We start from the raw sequence: 22,500 nt of genomic DNA on the forward strand, positions 1-22,500 counted from the left end.
TAAGATCTAGCCAAAGATTTCATTCGAGATATCCCGGGTTGGGTGTGATGCAGCTCGTGCAACACTTTCTCTTGGAGTGAAGGAGGAACACTAACACGATTAGCCCACAACACATAACCTTGCTGTGTGCTTAACTCGTCTTGCTGCATGGGCAGGAACACTGAGGTTTCTGGGGACCCAAAAGGGTCAGCAAGGGGGGATGGTAAGTTAAAATTGTAAAGAGACGACCATACAGATGTTGTCGGAACCGTTTTAACCCAAAGATGATGCTGAAGGCCTCGGTTTCTAATTGAGAGTAATTTTGTTGAGCATGGGTTAAGGTGCCAGAAATAAAAGCCACAGGTCGAAATTGACCATCAATCTTATTAGACAGGATAAGATGAGGCATCGCAGGATAGAAAAAGAGGTAATGAATGGTCATATTGAATCAATGCCTGGGATTCGAGAACAAGCTGCTTGGCTGCCAAAGTTTATCATCTTCGACTTTCGGCCATCTCCATGTCGTATCTTTCTTAAGGGGTTTCTGTAAAGGAGCTAGCACTGTGGGATGATGAGGCATGTACCGTGAGTAAAACATAAGAAGTTCAAGCACTCACATCCTTGGGTCTGGGGGCGTCACGGATGGCCTTAAGTTTGTCTTCCGTTGGGTGGAGACCCATTTCTGACATGACCAAGATACACCACTAATGATTGAAGAAATTTACCCTTGTCTTGTTCAGTCTGAACCCGGCACTAAGAACTGAAGTCGCTCCAAAACCAAGGAGAGCGTGCGAAGATGGTCCTCTTCATCTGTGCCAGCAAGCAGGATATCATCTTTGGAATGTCTGACAACAAGTCGTCCATGATTCTTTAAAAATAGCAGGACCAGAATGAATACCATTTGAAAGTCTTCTGAATGCGAACAACCCAATGTGAGTATTAATTGCAAGGTAAGACTGTGGTACTCTTGCAATTGGTAATTGGTGATAGGCTTGCTTCATATCAAGGACACGAAATACAGTGCATCCTCTAAGAGCAGAATGCATATCCTCAATAGATTTCAACACGTACACTTGTATGGTACGTTAACATTACCACAGACACGAACATCATCACTGTCTTTCTTTCCAACTACTACGATAGGTGCTGCACTACTCGCAGATGACACCGTTCAATTACACTTTCTCTTCCTATTTTAAAAAGAGCATTCTCCAATTCGGATTGCAAAGCATAAAGAACTGGTCTGGCATTGTGAATTTTCGCTTCCTTACTTTCATTCAGCACAACTGGTGTCCCAGTGTAACATCCAAGTTGGGGCTCAAGTACTGCTGCTAAGGTCTGGTTTCCTGGGGGCAATGTGTAAGAGGAAATACTGGAAATGTGTCTAATGTGATTCAACCCAGGCAAGGTCTTCCAATCCAATTGGATATCTGACAGCCAGTTTCGGCACAATAAAGCCGTAGTTCCTTCACATAAAATCAATATGATAAAGGCAATGTATGCTGTGATCCCACGTACTTAACTTTCACATGCACGTCTCCCAAGAGATGCACAGTTTCACCTGTGTACGTCGGCAATGTAACCCATGTGGGTTTCACTTCAGCCTCCGGACAAACTTGTTCCCAAAAAGTAAGAGGGGCAAGGGGAAGTGCACACCCAATGTCTTACTGCATGTGACAATCATGACAATCATGACAGAGGTATCTTTTCCCGTACTCGTCAGCCCAGCGAACGCGAAAAGAAAAGAGACCTCTGCTAACAGGGAAGCAGCACCTAGTCATAGCAAAAGATACGCGCAGTTTCGGTAATGGTATAATGTTGTAACCGTCGACGACCGTTATTGTTTCAAATTTCTGAAAATGCGCGGAATAGAGGCGTAAGTCCGTGATTCGCGGGTTTCCTGCTTTGGCTGTGGTCAGAGTCCGTGTTCGTGGTGCTGAATAAAAGAAAACCTGACTCGTTCCCTTGATAACGGAGACTCGGCGAACGAGATTGGCCTTGGGAGTGTTAACAATGTCTCAAACTCGCACACCTTGATCATTGAATTTAATCTTCCGGGTGAGTGTGTTTTCGAGGAGAAATGTGTTGCTGGTCACTGACGTTTGGACAAGCTAAGCCTAAGTCAACTTTAGGCAGCGTTACCAACAACACTACACTCACCCAGACATTCAAATTCCATCAAAGCCCTGTTTCTAACTGCCTAGTGTGATAATCAAAGGATCGTTGGATCTTTGAAGAATTCGCGCACGCGCCAACCAAACATAAACTAAAAGTTGTACCTCGGGGTTAGATGATTGAGCATTTACCAGGACGGTGAATCAGTACTGAGATTTCAAAACATATCCTCAAACTTCATATCCGGTTTATCTCCATAGCTAAATGCGTTCATCAAATAAAGGACAATAAGCGGAATAAGAACTGACGCGATACGTATTTACGACTTGCAACCCCACTTATTCCTTGCAACACAGCACTGTTGCCACGATCCTTGGATAAGACTGAGAGCAGCAAGAGCACACAGTTTCAGAAAACTGAAGGGTGTTCCAGCGATGTCATTTTGCGAACGCAGGGAAAGACAGAGTGAATCATGACTTCTCTCGAAGTACACAGAATGTAGAGCAGCAGCCAGAAACAGAAAAGGAAAAGAGCCCGTAGAACAAAGGCGCACACACGACATGTTACCACATCGCTTGGGAGCCTATCATGGACGCCGGACCTTTCTGAACCGATGTGAAGTCATCGTGTGTTGCTAGGCTCCCTGTCACGTCAATTATCATGCCATATGTAGAAAGCCAATCAAATATTATATCCTTCCGTTATCAAGCAATTGTTACAAAATGACAAGCAAAGCAATGACAACATTGAAGATTTTCCTGAAAACAATTCTGTTGGTGACCTACCTTTCGAAAGGCGTCAAAGACGATTTTTGCGATGAGCGTCTTGCTTGCCTTGGATGGGCCCCAGAACAAGAGAGTGTTGGTTTTTATTTCTTGTGTGTAAATAACATTTTGAATCATATTAACCCTTACCCCAAATCATATCAGAAGCAAATTCCTCTCACAAACCATTAAAGTTGATCCATTTTCAAAGGTAGCCTTGACTCACTGGTTCATCCATGCAGCTTTTTGGGCGGTTGAGAGTGACGTCAAATGTACTGCTCAATGCTTCTAGCCAGGTTTCTTGTTTGCTTTTACCGTTTGGAAAATGTGATGACTCTGTCCACCTCGGTAGTCTAATATTTGGTCTAGTCAGCAGTTGTATTGTGGGAGATTGTTTAGTTGACCAGGTGTCTGTGTTTGCCCCTCAGTTTTAGGGACTGCTTTGTCCACCTGCCCGTTCCTGGTAGGTGGCAGGCTTTGTGAAGGCGACGTCGACATCGGCTCAAATCGAATGTCAAGTAACCATTGCTCGTACATGGGATGGCTGATCCAGTTTGGGAGGAAGTGTGGCCTGGTGGTTAGGGCGCTTGGCTTGAGATCTAGGCTCGATATCCGCCGCTCACTCGAGTTCGGGTATCCTCCCCGAGAACATTGTGATTTCGTGAGTGAGCGCTGGCTCATTTCCCGAAACAGCAGCTGGTAATCGAGCCTACTTGAGATCCGGAGATCCCGGGTTCAGGACCCGTTCTGACCAATTATTGAATTTGCATGTATGCATGTATATCAAGTGCTCACGGTAGACGTTTGAGGTATCGTTGATAGCCTTCATTATAATTATTTTTTTGGATATTGTGGTGTATGTTGACATGTGATATCGTCGGGCATTTCTTGCATGCGACCTACCTGCAACTGGATAAGTTGTACTCCGATTCTGGTTGGCTTAGTGAGTGTATACGTATCCCTCACAATTCTGCGCTCCTCTATAATCTGTCACCTTATAAAGACTGGAAAGGTTGCTAAAGTTTGAGTGCAATGGGCCACTTCGGAAAATACCATAATACTCTTTGTTTGTCCCCCCAGATTTTGTATATGCATTGTTTTTGTTTTCTCTTAGGAACATGACACCTCGAGCGAGTAACCGATCAGGAAACGATAATGTAATCGACGCCAGTCACATCATCACATGAATATCAAGAATAATTGCACTGCTTGTCCGTCGTAATCATCATTGTCATTGTCATCGTCATCGTCATCACTACTATCATCACTATGGTTACTTCTAATTGTTTTTTCTCACGATAAGAGTTTAACCCATTGACTCCCAGGGGTTCCCCATTGACGAGTAAAATCGTCTCAAAGTAAAATAGTAAGTCTGGCCTGTTTAGGCCGATTTGAACGTCAAAGGGTTAAAACTTGGTGTCATATTTTTAGAAACGTAAAAGTACAAGGAGTTTAGAAATGAATAAGGTTTGATTTAGTATATTTTTCGCGTTTCCCAGTAGGTTGTGCTGTGGATCAACAGTGTACTCGTGTCGTTGTTCTATGTTTTCTGAAAGCAAACCTATCATCAAATCGTTTTTGCTGCTGGAGTAGACACGAAGATAAAGAAAATGATGGAAAACAGATCAAGCAACTCAAAAGTTCAGTTTGCAAAGGAGAATGGCAGACCTGGGAATTTGAAATCACCCCTGACAAAGAAATGGTTTAGCCACCAGTTTGGAATTCGCCGAAATGAAAGGCAACCTGCAGGCTGGGAAAAATCGGACACCTTGGCTAATACAGCAATGGCTGAAAGATTTCGCCGTCGGTCAAGTTCAGATCATTACCAGACCTCTCTGCAATGTTCGATGCAGCAAGCCGTAAGAAACACGGTTTACTTGTACCTACTTCGCTTGGACCAGCGCGATTGGCAAGTATAGAGACGATTGCAAGTATGAAAGAAGAAAGAAAAAACGTAACCAAGAAGGAACAAGAAAGGAGATGTAGCGACGAGGAAGTGCAAAGTGAAAGTTCGTCGGCGCACAAGATCAGTATCAGACATCTCCGGTGAATTAGACGAGGAAACCAAGAAGAGGCATTTTTCATCCACTTCTTCTTCACCGACTCAAGATGGGATGACAACCGTCACGGGAAGAAAGCGATACTTTCAGAACATCAAGCGCCTTGGATCGTTCGACCAAACCAGTGCGGCGCACAGGGCTTCCAGGTTGTCGAACCTTACCCTCTTGCCATTATTATGGCCATGAGTTTTTTTTCTGAATGTTGATACTTTGCTGATTTTTGATCGCGAAACGGTTACATCTCTCTTACACCCTTTTGTGTCCCCGTTGACTGAGATCGCGTTCTCTTGTCTCAGCCACGGGCCCAGCAACCGTCTTTAGTGAGTTCGACCGCTGCCTATCTCCGGCTTTAATGACAACCTCGTTCCCAGGATCTCCTTGAAACGAGGTTAGTTGAAAACATCTTCTGCCCGCGGTGCCTTGTTTCCTTATAAAATGGCTGAGAACAAATTATGAACGAAATGGGTGCCACAAACATTCGCTATGAATTTTGTGCAAATGATCACATTCAGAATTATTTATTGCACATTTGCGGTGTTTTAAGGCATTTCAGAGTCCTTTTATTACTGTAGAGGCCCTGACGCCAGTTGTTCGAAGGGTGGATATAGCGTTATTCACTGGATAAATCACTATCCACTGGATAACTCAATTGGTTTGCTAGTGTTTATCCGCTGGATAGTGATTTGTCCGGTTGATAGCGTTATCCACCTTTTTAACAACCGAGGCCAGATCTTGTAGCCGATGAAATAATAGTTGCTTTGCCTTAAATAAAATTTACATCTTTACTGAGAATAAATGAAAGGAAGCACCTAATTCACAACTACAGTTCTATTGATTGTAGGTAACTGATATGATTTGTCTATATTTTGACAATGACGTTTTTGTTGTCAAGTATTTCTAATACAGTAGCGATAATAAAGGAACCTCTTCGCCGTAACGAAAATATCACAATAACCCTTTTTTAAACAATAAGACACATCGTTTGGCATTGTTATGGTTTTGTGGTTTGTCAGTGCTATTATTCATGGCATATCACTCGTTAAATAGTCAAGCTGAAAGAATAACGCAGCTGGTTGCTATCTGTGATCCCTGCTCCGTCTTTGAATGAAGATTTTCCTTCGTATTATAAAGGTAACGAAATGTAACTAACATAAACTCGATATTACTTCGCTAAGCTGATTTTGATCAATTCGAAATCTACGCGACTTACATCACAGAGGAACCTATATCAAGTATTTTTTTTTTCATTTCCCGATTGTGCGTGTCTTCGATTCCAACTCAACTCAGTTATCAGCATTTTCTTGATAAAAAGAGACTAGTGTTTTTTCGACAAAATTATGAACTTTCTTTTTTCTGAAAACTCCTTCATCCATGAGCAACTGCCAATGAATAATTCTCGCTATGTCACTTACTTTTATTTCGTATTTTTTGTAGGAAACGTATTTCACGCTTTCCTTTTTTTTTTTTTGGGGGGGGGGGGGGGATGGGGGTAGGATATTAGTTTACATATGCAAATCCGGGCTATGAACACCTTTCCTGTTGCAATCATTTATATTATGCCCACACAGACGTTAAGTATGTTTTTAGAAAAAAAAGACAAGACAACCGCGCGAGTTAAGTGGTTTGCTCTTTTTTTCTTTGTAACATGATTTAATTTTTGGCTTAGCCGCATAATCAGTAGAAACTGTATCATTGTCTTCATCTCGTCCCGAACTTTATTTTGCTTAGATGTGTAAAACATTTTCAGTGACGGTTCAGGACCTTTGCTTCTCATGAAACTACGTATTTTAGCTTGGTTGGGAGATAGAATTGTTATCATGAAAGTCAGATACAAATTCAGCTTACGTCATTGTCGAAAACGTAAGTTTTTGCAATGATTACTGAAGCTTATAGTAGTTTTTGGGTGGTGTCTCGATGAAAGAGTTGGCTGTGTTCACCTCTCCCACCCTCCAAAAGTGAAAAAAGCAGATGAAAAGAATTTCATGAGCATGGCAATAAAAACAAAGAATCGAAAAATAAACTAAAATATTATTGAATCCATGGAGAGATAATTCTGCCATGTATTTTGACTAACATGATCATGGTAAATTCTCCGATTATCACTTGCGGAAAAAAGTTGTTCACAGGGTAATTGCCATGCAAGTAAGCTTTTCAGTGAATTCAGAAATTAAAATGAAAGTTTTCCTATTTTTTCAAGTGAGTTGAAAAGCTCTTGCGACTAGCAACCCTATAACTTTACATGGGTGATGATGGGTTGCTTATTATTTCAAAGAGGAAAACTAAAGAAGAAACGAGGGATTTTAACTTTAAGATTACCTTTGATTGCATAATGCTCTTAAGAATGATGTTCGTGACGTTTCTGATACATCATCATATCTTATTTTTCATGTCGCATTTCAACAACATGGCGCGGAAAGCTTGTTTTAAGGTTACCATATAAACAGGGAAATATCGCTAGCAATCTAGAAACAAATAGCCGCTTTAAAACGGTCGAAACTAGTCACAGAATCGTATTGAGAAACACATGGCGGTCCCCACAGACATAAGTATATAGGTAAGTTAGGGGGAGGGTTTGGTTGGGTTATGTTAAATGTAAACCGATTGTACGCAGCAAAATTGAGCATTGTATAGCAGGTTCATCTACTGTTTGCTTTCTCAGGACAACGCCTTGCCAACTTAATTCACGGCATGCACATACCAGGCAAACGTTATGTTTTATTTTCCCCTAAGGCAGTTCGGGAACTAAACAAAAAAGTCACGGGAGATCCAGGCACAGCGTTATTGAGGTTATTATGGTTAAGGTTATTGAGCGTTGCGTCCACGATTCCTTGTATGACTTTCTTCAAGTGAACAACTTGATTTATTTTAGACAGTCAGGTTTTTGTAAGCACTATGGTACTGAGGCTGCTCTGATTAAAATAGTTGATGAGCTCTTATTAAATATGGACAACAACAGAGTGAGTGGAGTACTACTCGTTGACTACTGTAAAGCCTTCGACATGGTTGACCATAATTTATTATTGCTGAAATTGGCCATGGAGGCCTATGGTTAACGACAGAGCATAAGATTGGTGTCAGTCATGTCTCTCGGGTAGACGCCGGTCAGTTGGTCTGCATTGATGGCAAGAATTCGTACTTGCAAGGCCTGTATTAACCATGGTCCAAGGAGTACCACAAGGATCTATTTTAAGTCCTCTTTTCTTTATCGTATTTATTAATGATTTGCCACTTGATATTTACAGCGCGGGTAGATCTGTATGCTGATGATACGACCATCACCTGCTCTGCTGACAATAAGTCTATGCATAAACTTGAAAGTGGCCTTAATAATTCTGTAGCTGAAATCCTAAACTGGGATTTGTCAAATAAACTTCCCATTAATGTAGATAAGACAAATGCAATGATCGTGACTGGCAAGAGACTTGAATCCAAATTGGATTTTCAACCATCAGTGAAGTGTAGTGATCATGACCTAGTGAGCAATGTTTCTAGTGCTACTCTGTTAAGTTTAGATATTGATAGTCACTTATCGTTTAGTCAATATGTTGATAAAATTTGTAAGAAGCTTTCTCAACGTATAGCGCTTCTCAGAAAGATCAGAGTTCATCTGCCTCTTAAGCAAAGACTGTTATATTATGATTCGGTAATTCATCCTCTAATAACCTACGCTAGTGTTATGTGGTCATGTTGTGAAAAAGAATCTTTGAACAGAGTATTGAAGCTGCAAAAAAGGGCGGCTGGGGTTATTCGATAGAGTTTTGCCATCTGTACAATTATTTCATAAGTTAAAATGGATTCCCTTTTATGAACAAAATACGATAAGCAGTTGTTCTCTAGTTTTCAAACTTATTCAGGGTACCTTACCCAATAATTTAATCAAACATTTTAATAGTCAAGTCCATTCTAGAAATACTAGGTATGCTAAATTTAATTTAGTTTGCTTTAAGTATATACGTGAGATGGAAAGGCCCTGTTGGTTAGAGCTTGTACACTTTGGAATGAGGTATCTTTAGAATTAAGACGTAAGGATTCTCTTCCTGTATTTAAGAAGAGTTTATTTAATGTAATTTTTAAAGAACAGCTTAGTTTAAATCACTTTAATATTTAGCCTGACATTAATTTAATTTAGTATTTATTAGAATTTATAGATTTGATAGCATAGTTTTTTAGATATTTAAATTCCGTATTTTTACTAATTTTTGAGGGCCACAATTAGTTATTAGCTTTTAGCTATTTAGTGTTACCCTCCATAAACAAAGTGTGTACATATGTATGTATGAATCACTCACTATGTATGTGTGTATGTATGTATTCGTAGGTGAATACAAATGAAATGCCACTTACAAACCAAAATCGCAAACAAGCGGAAACAAGAGTTTTCCAGATTGTTGTAATATAGTTAGTATGTTGTGCCACAGACGTTGCTCATATTTTTCTAGGAAATTGTTCCAAGAATGTGCTATTTCATGATTGCAGCTTCTTTGAAGTGAGCCAGTGGTTAAGGAGCTTGCCTTGAGATCCGAACATCCCGGGTTCAAGACCCGTTCTGACAACTCATTCAATTTGTTCCTGGTCGTCCCTGGTTCAACTTCTCGGCTGAACTTGTCAATGTCAAACAATGTCATTGTCAATGTCAATGTCTGAACAATGTCATTGCCGTGACATTGGCATCTTAAATTCCCACGACCTGCTCCCGTCTGACCTTGTAGCCCGGTCGGTAGAGCAGCGGTGGTCTGGCCTGGGGGTCGTGGGTTCATTTCCCACCCTGGTTGTGGTTTTTCTCTGAGCTTGCGTGGGCCCATTTCCATAAGTAGGGCTGGCGCTCGCGTGGTCTATATGGGTAGAAAACTAGCACTTCACATTACCCTGTAATAGCTAATTAAGTCTGTTGAACTTGTAAATAGCCAACTGGTTTGCCTCCGGTCAGTTGGGATTCTCAAGGAAAAAAATGTTCCTTTCGGGTGTTTCATTGGCCCTGATAACACCCTATAGAATGTTTTCACTCACGTGATCAGTAACCTTGTTTTTCCACGGAAATTAAAGAAAATGTTCGCATGCCAATCGAGCTCAATTCCCGGGGGATTAGTTGGGGACACCAGCATGTCCGCCGTTCCATTGTTTAGGCACACGTGTAAAACACGCTATAGAGTGTGGTCAAGGTCAATCAATCAAGTACATGTATGTATGTAAACTTCCTCAAAGCCGGTTTATCTTCATTTGAAATTCGGTATGTCTTTTCTTGCAAAATATCTAGCACAGTTCCATTTTCGAAGAACTTCTTGAAGCAGATGTAAACTTGCAAATCATTTTCGATGTTCTCGTTCTGGAATAACACCCGAACAAAACAAGCGCATCTTTACTATTTCGTAATCATAAACTAATTTCAGTATATAAATATATATCATTTTCCGACATGAAATATGTAAAGGATGCGTTCCTTTCTTTCCCACAGATGACAGAAGACCAGAACAAACTAACACAGCTTGTTTTACAGTCAGATGAAGCAAGTAAGGAAGTAGATGAATCGGTCAGTCAAACAAGGCAATCATATGTTAAATCAGGAGAAGCCGAAAGTGAAAAAGTTGGATATCTAAAGCCACCTCCTAGTCCGCTCACAAAGAAATGGTTCCGAAAGCAATTTGGTATCCGCAGAGATAAAACACAAATCGACGACAGAGCAAAACCGCTCACTATCTCATCGTTTCAAAAGGGTCGCCGGAGGTCAAGCTCCTTACCAGATCTTGCCTCCATGTTAGAGGCAGCGGCAAGCCTTAAAAGGCATCATTCTTTTAACACGCGGTCGTCTTGTCCGCTGAAGATGCCAACAGCAAGAAATGAATCTGTTTTGTGGAAATAACTTGCGTTCGGAACTTCGTAAATGTAAATTTACATGAGGCGGGCTTAGCCCCTTCACACATTTTTTCTTGCCGCGGCGCCAACATAACCAAACTACTTATCCCCAGGCCCCAGGCTACAATGAAAGGCCTGCCGGTTGTTGCTGTTACTGTTGTTGTTGTTGTTGTTTTTGTTTTTTGCACCGTTGGAACTGCGCCGAGGCTTTAAGCAGTCCTGCTTACTCCTTGGCATGGTTTGATTGAACAAATTACTGAATGTATCTCTATTCAGCATCTTCGAAACTTCAAGTTTTCGACAGCTTTAATTTGTACTATACAACAATTATAGGTTACTGAAAAACCCTGTTGTAAATTTCCGGCTATTTTGTAAATAGAAAAAAGCTTTTAAAAAGCATTCGCTCATTGCGGAAGCTTCAACTGTAAAGTTTTATCCAGAAGTGACTTTCGTCCTATACGTTTAGGCGGATATAGACCGTTTATAGCTGTCGTAATCCTCTTCCTAGAAAAGTGATAAGCAGAATATCGAAGAAACTGAATCAAGTTAACAGGCGATAGTCAAGTCATATTTGTTTCTTATATGTAATCGCATAGGCCCAAGGTCAATTAAGGATTAATTTCACGTGTACTTTCAAAGTTTTCACACTTGGAAAACACAATTGAAATTCATCCTCAATTGCACGATGGCACATTGCGATTACATATTTATCACATAAAGGGCAAAATTATTGAGGGAAGCCCGTTCACTGCCGCGACAAATGATAATCAACACAATCCCATTCGGTTCAGTAAAGTTCAATTCAATAAATCGTTGCTGTCAACAGAAATAGCATATTCGAATGACACTTAAATTCGAAGAACGAGTTAATCTCAAGTTTCTGTACCGTTCTTGTCCCTCAAGTAGCGACAGGCTTTTACTTCTTCCAATGATGCCGACAAGTCTGAAAGCGAGAGCGACCAACGCCTCGTCGCCTTCAACGTCGTATCACCGAACCTAAACGGAGTTTCGCGATCGCGATTGCAAATTTTCATTTCGCGTTTCTTTCCACCTGGGTACAGTCGATCAAAGACATTTTCCCTTTTCTCTTTTGGTTTTTGTGGTTTTGACGATGAAACGGGCATCAACAGAAGCCCCCGGTGAACTGGCTCGGCTCTGCACTGGTCTCTTCCAGAAACTGAGGCTGTAACGGGTCTTTGCGTCAATTGCTTATTTCTCTGATCGAGTTTTGAGTCAACAGGTGAATTTAGAGACACGAGTGACTCAGTGCTTGAGCCCCGTAACCAAGGTGAATCTTGTTGTGTACACTCTTCGCTATTGTCTTTTCGGAGCGTTTTCGCTTTTGCCGCGCTGGAAGTAGCGCGCAAGGACATCGGCGGAGAGCTAGAAAATCGAGTTAATACCTTGTGACTAGGCAAAGGAGATGCAAGTGGCGATTGCAATTTAGATTGACTGGGCGTGGAATTGATTGGTAAACGCAGTATCCCTTTAGCTGTTTTTCTACTTCTTGGAGGAGTAGCAATGAAATAAGCTTGATTCAAGTGTAGCGTTGGAAGGCTTTGTGGTTTTTTTAGTCTTGAGGTTTCTTCATCTCTATGCAAGCCATTAAGGTCGAAATTTTCGAGGTGTGGAACTGATGTCCCAGCTCGCATTCCATTTTGAAATGTTGGGGTTTTTACGAATTTTCGCCTCATTGAAGGAGACTCAGAATTCAATTCATCCCTCTCAACTTTCACATTTAAAAGTCGCAAGTCCCTGTCAGATTCCAAGCTCTTTACCTTCTTCGCAAGTTGATGTGTCTTCTGTGCATTGACGTTGAAAGTGCTGAGCATTGCCGAACTTATTTCATACGATGGGAAGTCCCCCATTATACTCAAATTTGCGAATCGCGACTAAATCCTCCTGGAGGTAAATGTTAACTTACTCGGCTTGCTTAATCGTAAATTTTGAGCCGCCAAAATACAATCTTTACTGCCCCAAGCAGCTGTTGTCCTATTTGAATTTGAACGACTGTGTTTGTCAAAAGATTTTGCACGCTTAAACATTTGTCAACTTTGCTGGGGAAACCGTAGCTTCTGATTGGTTCCTGAAAAGGTTCTGCGAATGAAATAAAAGATGTTTATTTGCCGAATTAAGTTCATTTAAAACACTTAGCTCTGGCTCTTTTAAAAAAAAACAGTCGTGTTTTCAAATCATGAGTCGAAGCTAAAATAACCAAGGAGAAAACAAGGCACGAGACTGTGTGATACAACTGCGACCAGGCTCGATTTGTTTATAGGCCAACATCAGTTATTTATGACAAAAACGCAGAGGGCAATATAATTACTTCATGGAGCAATAAAGTTTGACATGAAAATTAATATGCTTTTATTTCTTGAAATTTCCCTTTCATGCCATTAATCAATTCTATTTGGAAAAGCCTAAATTTTGAAATATCATAAAAGAAAATAAATGTGATCGCTTTATTAGCCTGCACGTAGCTGGCGGGATTTTTTATCGCGGGATTATTTAAACACGCACAAGAGCGACTGCCTTCGAAGCGGCGAAGCTGCGAGGGATTTTCGCGAGCGGCGAAGCCGAAAGAAACACGGCCAAAAGAAACGAAGCAACCATCGCACTCGCTCGATATTAGCGAGTTTTTAAATAATTCCGCGATAAAATGTCTCAATAGCAGTCGCTCTCGTGCGTGTTTAAAGACCCTTTAGATAATCCCGCGATAAAACATCTCGCGCGTATGGAATAACAATTTATTTATTTTATTAATTTTTGTTTGCCCCCTTTTCTATTTCGTCGCTGACTGTTTTACCATCCTGTATAGTCATACGACTTCTAGGATTAAACAACAATCTACAATCTGCCAGCTACGCAGGCTATCGTTTTATAAATTATCTGGTGCTCTCAAATACGACGCTGTACCAAGCGAATACGACATTTTTCCTTTGCGAAAAGCCAGTACATTGAAATAATTTGACACTAAAATGGAATAAACAGAATATCAAGTACCTTTCACCATAGAATATTTAAATTCAGTTCCCTACCCAGAAATGCCAAATTGAAAAAAGACAGGCAAAAATTGACAGTGACACAAGAGCAACATGCTATCAGGAGGGTAACATCTTTGTATCAAATCCCTTTTTAGAATGACTGCAAAATTCTCGCTCGCTCATTTCATGCGTCTGCCCTGTTATTAAGAATGAATTTCCTCATAATATTGTCAAAGTAGTCTGCGGATCCACTTGGCTATCGCCTCGTGGATCCACAGCTACTTTGACTAGGTTATGACGAAATTCATTCTCAATAACAGGACAGACGCATGAAAAACCGACATCAATTTGTTAAATTTAGGCAATTGTCACGGCATCGCTGTAGAAAAGGTAGTCAGACGTACCTACTGCTTTATGTGTGCCACCGCGTAGGGTAGGTAGGGTGGTACTTCGGTAGGTCGCCTTTATTTATACACGATATGTATGATATAAGTACAATACATTACTATTTTATGTTAAAATACAAATTAAAATGCAGTTTTACAATAAGTTAATTATGGCTATGTATTAAAATACAATTGGGGGTGCAGAGATGGCGCAGTGGTGAGAGCACTCGCCTCCCACCAATGTGGCTCGGGTTCGATTCCTCGACTTGGCGTCATATGTGGGTTGCGTTTGTTGGATCTCTACTCTGCACTGAGAGGTTTTCTCCGGGTTCTACGGTTTCCCCTCTCCTCAAAAACCAGCATTTGATTTGATTTGTGTTGATTGTTGATTTCACTTTACAGTGTCCCCAATTAGTGCTCCAGCGCTAAATCGACTAGACACTTTAATAAAGTTCCTTTCCTTTTTAAAACGTATTGAAATACTATCAATGCAACATTGAAACAATTTCAAATAGATACAAAATCTCCACAAGTTCAAAACTAGCGGCTCAGGCTGAAATTCGGTGCCTACTAATTGAAAAGTATTTTTGCGCTGTTTACTGAACATGCGGGAGAAGCAGATCTTAACAGTTGTTATTAAAATCCAAAAAGAAAATTGGGGGTAACCACGTATTTTTCGAAGATAACTAATGAACAATATTTGTAACAAGCTTTAAAATACAAGGCAATGTATGGCTTTCTTTTCCAAATTAAAGCTTAATTATCTCTGAAAATTGCATGGTTACCCCCAATTTTCTTTTTGGATACCAAGAGCACTTGCTAAGTTCTGCTTTCTCTGCATAGTTTTGAACTACGCAAAAATATCCCCATAAAGGTTATAAAGGTCAGGTCAGACAGGTCAGACATTGTCTGCTACTGGTAACATTGTAACCCAGTACAACCTGCCGCATGGACGGGTGGTCGGCGTCTAAACCGGCTCCCCCACCAGCAACTTGTTGGTGAGGCGGGTGGCATGTCATCCTGCAGGACAAAGTACAAGACCTGTCAAAGGCCGGCTCCTGGCGAGCCGGCCAACATGCACTTGGTGAGTAGATGGAGCTGGACAGCCTTGACAGGCCATCCATTTAGGACAAGGACAAGTGTGATATAACACCCAATACGTTGCCTTGCGGGAAGGAAAAGGCTACGGGAGTAAACCCTGACAGAAAATCCGGTTTGGAGCCCCGAAGTCGGTTGGTCGTCAATGCGATTACCATCCGGCAGTTCCGGCAGCCAATCCAGCTCCAAGTGTAATGCGTTGGAATTCGTCGGTGCAGCCGAGAGGGGGACCCTGTTGTCTGGCCAGCAAAAGGTCTCCATATACCGTCGCCCAGGAGAGTCACCACTCCAGTCTCGCATCACGGTGAAAGCACAACACGGAAGACAGCAGTTGCGAGTTATAAGTCCGCGTTCGATTGGTGTAGAGTTGGACGCTACTGGTTGTCTTCGACGGTGGGAGGGATCATCGGCATACGACTGGTCAGCTATCGCCCGCGTTAAGCTGGGCAGCCCCCAGCCAGTAAGGTGCTGACTCGCCACGATCCGCCTGCTTCAGTGGGTGCTTGGAGCTTAAAGCTCATCAGCTTGACAATTGGATCGTTAAACCTTACACCAGGCAAATACAGTAAGAATGAAACAAGGACTCCAACTCTTCAAATAGCAAGTTGGAATGTAAGAACCAGCGAATTGGATTGACCGATGACCTAAAAGCAGTTGATGACGCCCGCAAGACAGCTATTATAGACTGCGAACTACTAAGACTGACCGTCGACATCACAGTCGTGCAGGAGACGCGTCTTCCTGACAGGGGATCCCTGGAGGAAGACAACTACTACTCCTTCTGGTAGGGAAAAAGCAGCGTGGAGGCCAGAGAACATGGAATGGGTTTTGCTGTGAAGAACACGCTGCTTTGCATGATCCAGGTTCCAACTAATGGCACAGCGAGAATGCTCACACTACGTCTGTCAACGGCAGAAGGCACCGTTCGCCTGGTCTGTGTCTATGTACCCACTCTGCAATCTCCACCCGAAGTGAAAGACCAGTTCTACGAGCCCCTGGATACTATTATCGGCATGGTCCCATCGTCAGAACATATTCTCCTCCTAGGTGACTTTAACGTAAAGGTGGGTGCGGACCGAGAGTCGTGGCCAAGTATCCTGGGACATCACGGCATAGGAAAAATGAATGATGATGGTCAGAGACTTCTTGAGCTCTGCTGTTACCACAACCTGTGCGTGACGAACACCTTTTTTCAGAACAAAGCATGCCACAAGGTATCATGGAGACATCCTAGATCAAAACATTGGCATCAACTGCACTGGGTTATCACCAGGCGAGACTCACTCAACAATGTCGGCAACACGAGATCTTACCACAGCGCCGATTGCAACACTGATCACTCTCTGATTGCCTCCATAGTGAAACTGACACCTAAAAAAATATATCACTCCAAGCAGAAAGTTATCAACACCAGCAAGACTGCCTACTCAGACAAGATCCAAGAGTTTGCAGCGCGTCTTGAAGAATCTCTTATGTACCACCATGAGCAGAGTGTCGATGACAGATCGAGCTCTCTTCGTAACACCATTTACGGTGGTGCATTGCTCACATTTGGCAAGAGAGAAAGGAAGACCACGGACTGGTTTGATGCCTACATCACAGAGATGGAGCCAGCAATCATCGCGAAACGCAACGCACTGGTCGAGTACGAGCGTGACCCATCACAGAAGGACCTCTTAGGGCCGCTCGGAACAAGGCCCAGCGAACGGCACGCCGCTGCGCGAATAACTAATGGCTTCAAGTCTCAGAGAGAATCCAGCAAGCCTCTCTCACCGGTAATATCAGGGACATATATGCGGGCATCAAGCAAGCAACAGGCAAGCCAACCAAGAAAACTGCGCCCTTAAAATACAAAACAGGGGAAGTCATCACAGCCCAGGACAAACAGGTAGAAAGATGGGCCGAACACTATCTTGACCTTTACTCCAGAATAAACACAGTCTCTCAGGAAGCACTTGATGCTATCGAGGATGTGCACGTACTGAAGGAACTTGACGCCGAGCCGACCATGGAAGAACTTAGCAAAGCTATTGATGCGTTGGAAAGCGGCAAAGCACCGGGTGAAGATGGCATACCCCCTGAAATCATCAAGTGCGGCAAGGCAAGCCCTCTTGGAACCACTTAATGAACTCCTGTGCCTTTGCTGGAGCGAAGGGAAGGTACCTCAGGATATGCGCGACTCCAAGATCATTACGCTGTACAAATGCAAGGGCGACCACAGTGATTGCAACGACTACCGGGGCATATCTTTGCTGATTATCGTAGGCAAGGTTTTTACCCGTGTAGTACTGTCTCGCCTGCAAGTCCTTGCCAGCCACGTTCTTCCTGAGTCTCAGTGTGGCTTTACGGCGGAGCGTTCCACGGTCGATATGATTTTCTCCATTCGATTTTCTCCATGATTTTCTCCATGCGTCCTCAGTAGCTTACTGTACGGCAGCGAGTCTTCGGACGACATACGCTAGACAGGAGAACCGCCTGGAAAGGTTCCATCAGGGAACCACATGGAAAAGGGAATCACATGACAGGACAAAGTCATCAATGTTGCTGTGCTGGAGAAAGCAGGTTCTCTTAGCATGCATCACATGCTTTGCAAGTGTCGACTCCGTCATGTACGTCGCATGAAGGATGGCTGTATACCCAAGGGTCTCTTGTATGGTGAACTGGCTACAGGATGCCGCCCAATAGGCCAGCCAGCACGGCGTTTCAAGGATAGCTGCAACCGTGACGTGAAACTCACAGGCATTGAAACAGAGAGCTGGGAAGCGCTTGCACTTGATCGCAATGACTGGCGCCACGCGGTCAGTATTGGGGTCAAGAGGGGCGAAGAGAAGAGGATCTTACAGCTGAAGGAAAGGAGAGGAAGGAGGAAAGCGAGGCAGGAGAACGCAGCGGACACCCTGCCCTCTGAATTTGTGTGTGTCCGCTGGGGTAGAGACTCTCATGCAAGGATCGGGCTGCTGACCCATTCGAGACGCAGCTCTCAGCAGTCCCGATGACTCCATGACGCATGCCATTGTCTCTCGAGACAGAAGGATGCCTACTACTACTACTGCTACTACTACTACTACTACTACTACTACTACTACTACTACTGCTACTGCTTCTGCTACTGCTACTGCTACTGCTACTGCTACTACTACTACTACTACTACTACCAAGAGAAAATGAGGGGACAGAGAGGGAGGCTCCCGGTCCAGCCCTTGGGATATGTCATGTCCACGAAAGTTATTTTTAGACGAGCGGAAGTCTTCCGAGACGTCTGCATGCAGGCCAACCTCGGTCGGATGTTTGAAAGAAAATAAATATTCATCAGCCTTCCACGTGCGCCGTCATTTTCTCTTTTCACTAAGAACCTGAGAGCCAGGCAAGACTGCATGCGGACGTCTCGGAAGACAGACGTCCGCTAGAACAAAGACTTCCGCTCGTCTAAAAATAACTTTCGTGGACATAACATATCCCGGCCAACGCCCTGAGCCTCCCTCTCTGTCCCCTCATTTTCTCTTGCTACTACTACTACTACTCCGAGTATCTCGAGATGCGCAGAACATATTCGCAATAACTATAGTAGGTACCGTCCTTAACTGCTTTAAAGAGATTTGAAGTTTTGAGCTTTTTGGCAAGGTTATAGTGGCTTGCATCAATTGGAAGTCAGTATTTTCAAAGCACAGAGTCTTTATGTCCTTCATAAAATGTCCGTTTAAAACGAGGCACCAGTAGTGCGTAGCGTGCTCTAATTGAGTTTATAGACTGCAAAACAGCTGTATTTTGCGTTGGAGGAATGCGTCTTTTCAAAAGAAAGGTCTGGAGCGAGTGTGAAAACGCAGCTGAAAACGAAGACTGAGACTGGAGAGAGACGCCTCACACCCCCTACTAGGGCGCGAGAATTCGAAAACCGACTGTTTTGTAGTCTATAATTGAGTTACAAAGTTACTGGCTCCATCTCTGTGATGTAAGCATCAAACCAGTTTGTGGTCTTCTTTCTGTCTTGCCAAATGTGAGCAATGCACCACTGTAAATGGTGTTACGAAGAGAGCTTGATCTGTCATCGACACTCTGCTCATGGTGGTACATCAGTGATTCTTCAAGACGCTCTGCAATGTCTTGGATCTTGTCTGAGTAGGCAGCCTTGCTGGTGTTGATAAATTTTCTTTAGCAATTCAGTAATTAAGGGTGCCAGGCAGCTTTCCATTATAAGCCTTATGCATGCATTTAAAGACAGCTAGTTTATAGTAAAAACGATTAAGTAAAACTCTCTGCCATGTCTCTGGGTAGATTCAAAATAATTCTTGCTGCTCTATAACGCAGCCTTTCTAACGTAGATTAACGAAGCAAGCGTTAACACTTGACGTTAGGGCAAGGTTTTCCGTTGCACCAATGATGGGCATCATTTTTAACAAATAGACCGATTTTGATATATTAAAATTCAGTCCGAAACAAAAGACATCATCTTGAGGCTCTGGGGAATAAATATAAGGATTTGTATGAGTTAATTCCATCAGAGCCTCGAGATGATGTTTTTTGCTTAGGACTGAATTGTTATATACCGAAAGTGGGCTATTGTGTACAGTTAACTGTTGGTACAATATGGACCTGCCTGTTGCCTGTTGGCGGGATCTTAATTACACGTGAAGCGTAATTAGTTATGCACGTGCACCAACGTATTCCACGTGTGTTTTGAACGGCTGGCGCTCTGCAAATTAAAACTACGAATTTGAGCACAAATTTTCCATCACAAACAGGAACTGCAATGCTAATGGTTGTCAAAAGGAACCTTAGCTGAAACGGTTTTGGAATATTGATTGACATGTAAAGAAACCTGCAGTGAACGCTTTGGTCAAGTACGCGTGGTTTTGAGGTAAGGAACTGTGGAAGTTGAACGTTTTTTTGCGCAGACGTTTGCTTCGGAAATCGATGTATTCTTTCATATTTTTTCAGCGAGGAAAGAACGTGATAACCAAGTACGCTCAAGATGGCTAAGACTTTTCATAATGTGTTAAGAACTGCAATCTCCATGCAGGTATGGCTTTCGAAACTTTCTTGATACAGGGTGCAAAAACGAAATTCTAATCAAATACTACCTTTCACTCGTCTAAAACATAATTTGTGTCGTTTCTGCAGAAATTAAAATAAATATAACATTAAATGTAAAGAAATTCTAAATCTTATCTTCCTATAGGTTGGGAAATCTCGGAGATTTCCGAAAACTCCAAGATTTCGCCGAGATATTGAAAAATCCCTAGAGGGCTGTCCTAATTTGTAAATCGAAGGAGAGTAGGACTGGTAACCAGCTAAACCTGACGCAAATGTATCGTTTTCACATAATAGCATAGACTGCAAAACAGTCGTATTTTTTGCGAACACAAGCAACGCGATAAATATTCAAACGAAAAGCAACGCGGTAAATATTCAAACGAAAGGTCTGGAGCGAGTGTAGAAACGGCGAGGGAAAATGGGGAGAGACGCCTACAGGCGTGTGAGGCTCGCGCGCTTCACACGCGAGGATCACGCTTGCGGCGCTTCGCGCCTTCCGAAAATGGAAGAAAATGACTGTTTTGCAGTCTAATAATAGCATCCGCCTAGAATCCGTCGGGACAATATGAACACTCGATTATTTCGATATGTCTGCGACTTCCTCAGACTATATATATAGGGGATGTCTGAAAGTAAGATGTTCAGTGGTTGGCTAAATCTTGGACATTCGGCAAATAGTGAAAATCCCAGTGGTCTGAGACTTAACTGACCTGTGAAAAACAGACTCTGAGACTTGACTGAGTTAACATGATCACGACCGTTCATACAGTCAACGACTTGCATTAAACGGAAATTACTGCGGCTCCACACCAACGGAATAAACGATTTACTGGTATCTAGATATTGGATAGAAGATAAAGGTAGAAGCGCGCCTCATTTTTCTTCCTTTCACTTCTGGAGGAGGCATTCCTGTTTCTCGATCAGGGTTAACAGTGGTATAGTATAGCCTGCAAGCAGGCTAGTTACCAAGCCCTTTTCAACGGAAGAGGATGTTTTGAGCGCGCGCTATTTTTAACGGAAGAAGCTTACAGTGGAATGCCACAGTGACTCTGCTTCGTTTACGCGTCTTATGTTCTAATTAGCCGTTTTGCTGTTATAAACCCAGATTTCAATAACAACTATCTGTCGGATCTGTGACATTCGCAATGTTCATTCAAAGGCATACCTCGTTGACATGTTGAATTTAAGTAGACTAATAGGTGACATTCGAGCGCTTCATTCTCTCGCCTTTTGACATGCTTGATCGGCATATTCTAGAGTTTGTCAGTTAAAGACATCGGTTAAAAACAATTTCCTTCCATTGTACTTGAAAATCATTGGCGTAAAGATGGTAGTTTAGCTAATGGCATTGAAAGAGAGTAACTTTCTCAGTCAATTAGAAAGCAGGAACGGTCCTTTTTTTTCAAGATGGCAATGTGCCGTTAAATTTCTCGTTTTTCCACGAACGACTTCAAATATAAGACTCCAGAGCAGCATGTTTCCACTGAAAATGACTTATTTTGTAAGAAAATGATTTTTTTTCTTTTCTGTGACTATATCTCACTTCCGATCGAAAAATGTAATTAATAGCATCTGTACCCGGAAAGAAATCGTCATACTGAATCCGAAAACTATTAGCGTTAACAATGTGATGTTTCCTTTTAGCTTGGGTGATATTTGGGGCTGATCACAAAAACAATAAAATGGTTGTTGCATCTAAAGCTGCCATCATCCTGTCAAATGTTGATTAAACAAACACAAGCTGTTGGTCGTTTTTTTTTTAATGGCAGTTTTAGGGTATTTCCGATTACTTTCCACAGCAAGTAAAAAATATGAAATGAGAAAACGTACCGAAAATACTCGTTGGTGTTTTAGAAAAATTGTTTGAAGAGTCAAGGGAAGCTCGCAGGAAATTCCATACTGAGAAATTGAAAATAATATAAAAGTGACATGAGATTTTTTAGTTAGGGATGGAAATTCTCAGTCTCAGTCCGGTGTCTGTAAGTATGTAGGAGCTATAAATGTCTCCAAGTCCTGGCATAAAAACGGGATATTTAAGTTATTTTTTTGCTTTTAAAATTAAAATCGCCATCTTCCGATCTTCGAAAAAAATATATAACTGCCGGGAGAAAATTAAAGACAAATGTCTATATTTTTCCGAATGGCGAACTTGCCTGTTGGGCATATACCTTTCTGCCGCGCATCTGAACATATTTACGACACAAGGCACTTTAAGTTAATATTACACACAAAA

At 42.2% G+C, this 22,500-nt stretch overlaps 3 protein-coding genes and 1 long non-coding RNA gene across 4 annotated transcripts in view; 3 read left to right on the top strand and 1 right to left on the bottom strand.

Moving 5' to 3' along the window:
• Positions 1-10,915, top strand: part of LOC138024555 (uncharacterized) — a 52,594-nt gene extending 41,679 nt beyond the window's left edge. Inside the window, exon 3 of the mRNA XM_068871778.1 lies at positions 10,371-10,915. Within this exon, the coding sequence (XP_068727879.1) occupies positions 10,371-10,775 (405 nt within the window). The 3' untranslated portion in view covers positions 10,776-10,915. The remainder of the gene's footprint in view (positions 1-10,370) is intronic.
• A 149-nt stretch (positions 10,916-11,064) lies between these two features.
• LOC138024552 (uncharacterized) lies at positions 11,065-12,776 on the bottom strand. The gene has a single exon (XM_068871774.1). The coding sequence runs from the start codon at positions 12,634-12,636 to the stop codon at positions 11,641-11,643; it is 996 nt and encodes a 331-aa protein (XP_068727875.1). The 5' UTR covers positions 12,637-12,776; the 3' UTR covers positions 11,065-11,640.
• Positions 12,777-16,057: 3,281 nt separating this feature from the next.
• LOC138023062 (uncharacterized) lies at positions 16,058-17,083 on the top strand. Its single transcript, XM_068870093.1, has one exon. The coding sequence runs from the start codon at positions 16,058-16,060 to the stop codon at positions 17,081-17,083; it is 1,026 nt and encodes a 341-aa protein (XP_068726194.1).
• Positions 17,084-19,978: 2,895 nt separating this feature from the next.
• The window catches only part of LOC138023995 (uncharacterized), a 14,422-nt gene continuing 11,900 nt past the window's right edge, over positions 19,979-22,500 (top strand). Inside the window, exons 1-2 of the long non-coding RNA XR_011126866.1 lie at positions 19,979-20,091; positions 20,172-20,253. This is a non-coding gene — a long non-coding RNA (uncharacterized lncRNA). The remainder of the gene's footprint in view (positions 20,092-20,171; positions 20,254-22,500) is intronic.

Source organism: Montipora capricornis, chromosome 11, assembly GCF_036669925.1.
Source record: "Montipora capricornis isolate CH-2021 chromosome 11, ASM3666992v2, whole genome shotgun sequence".
Lineage (NCBI taxonomy): Eukaryota > Metazoa > Cnidaria > Anthozoa > Scleractinia > Acroporidae > Montipora > Montipora capricornis.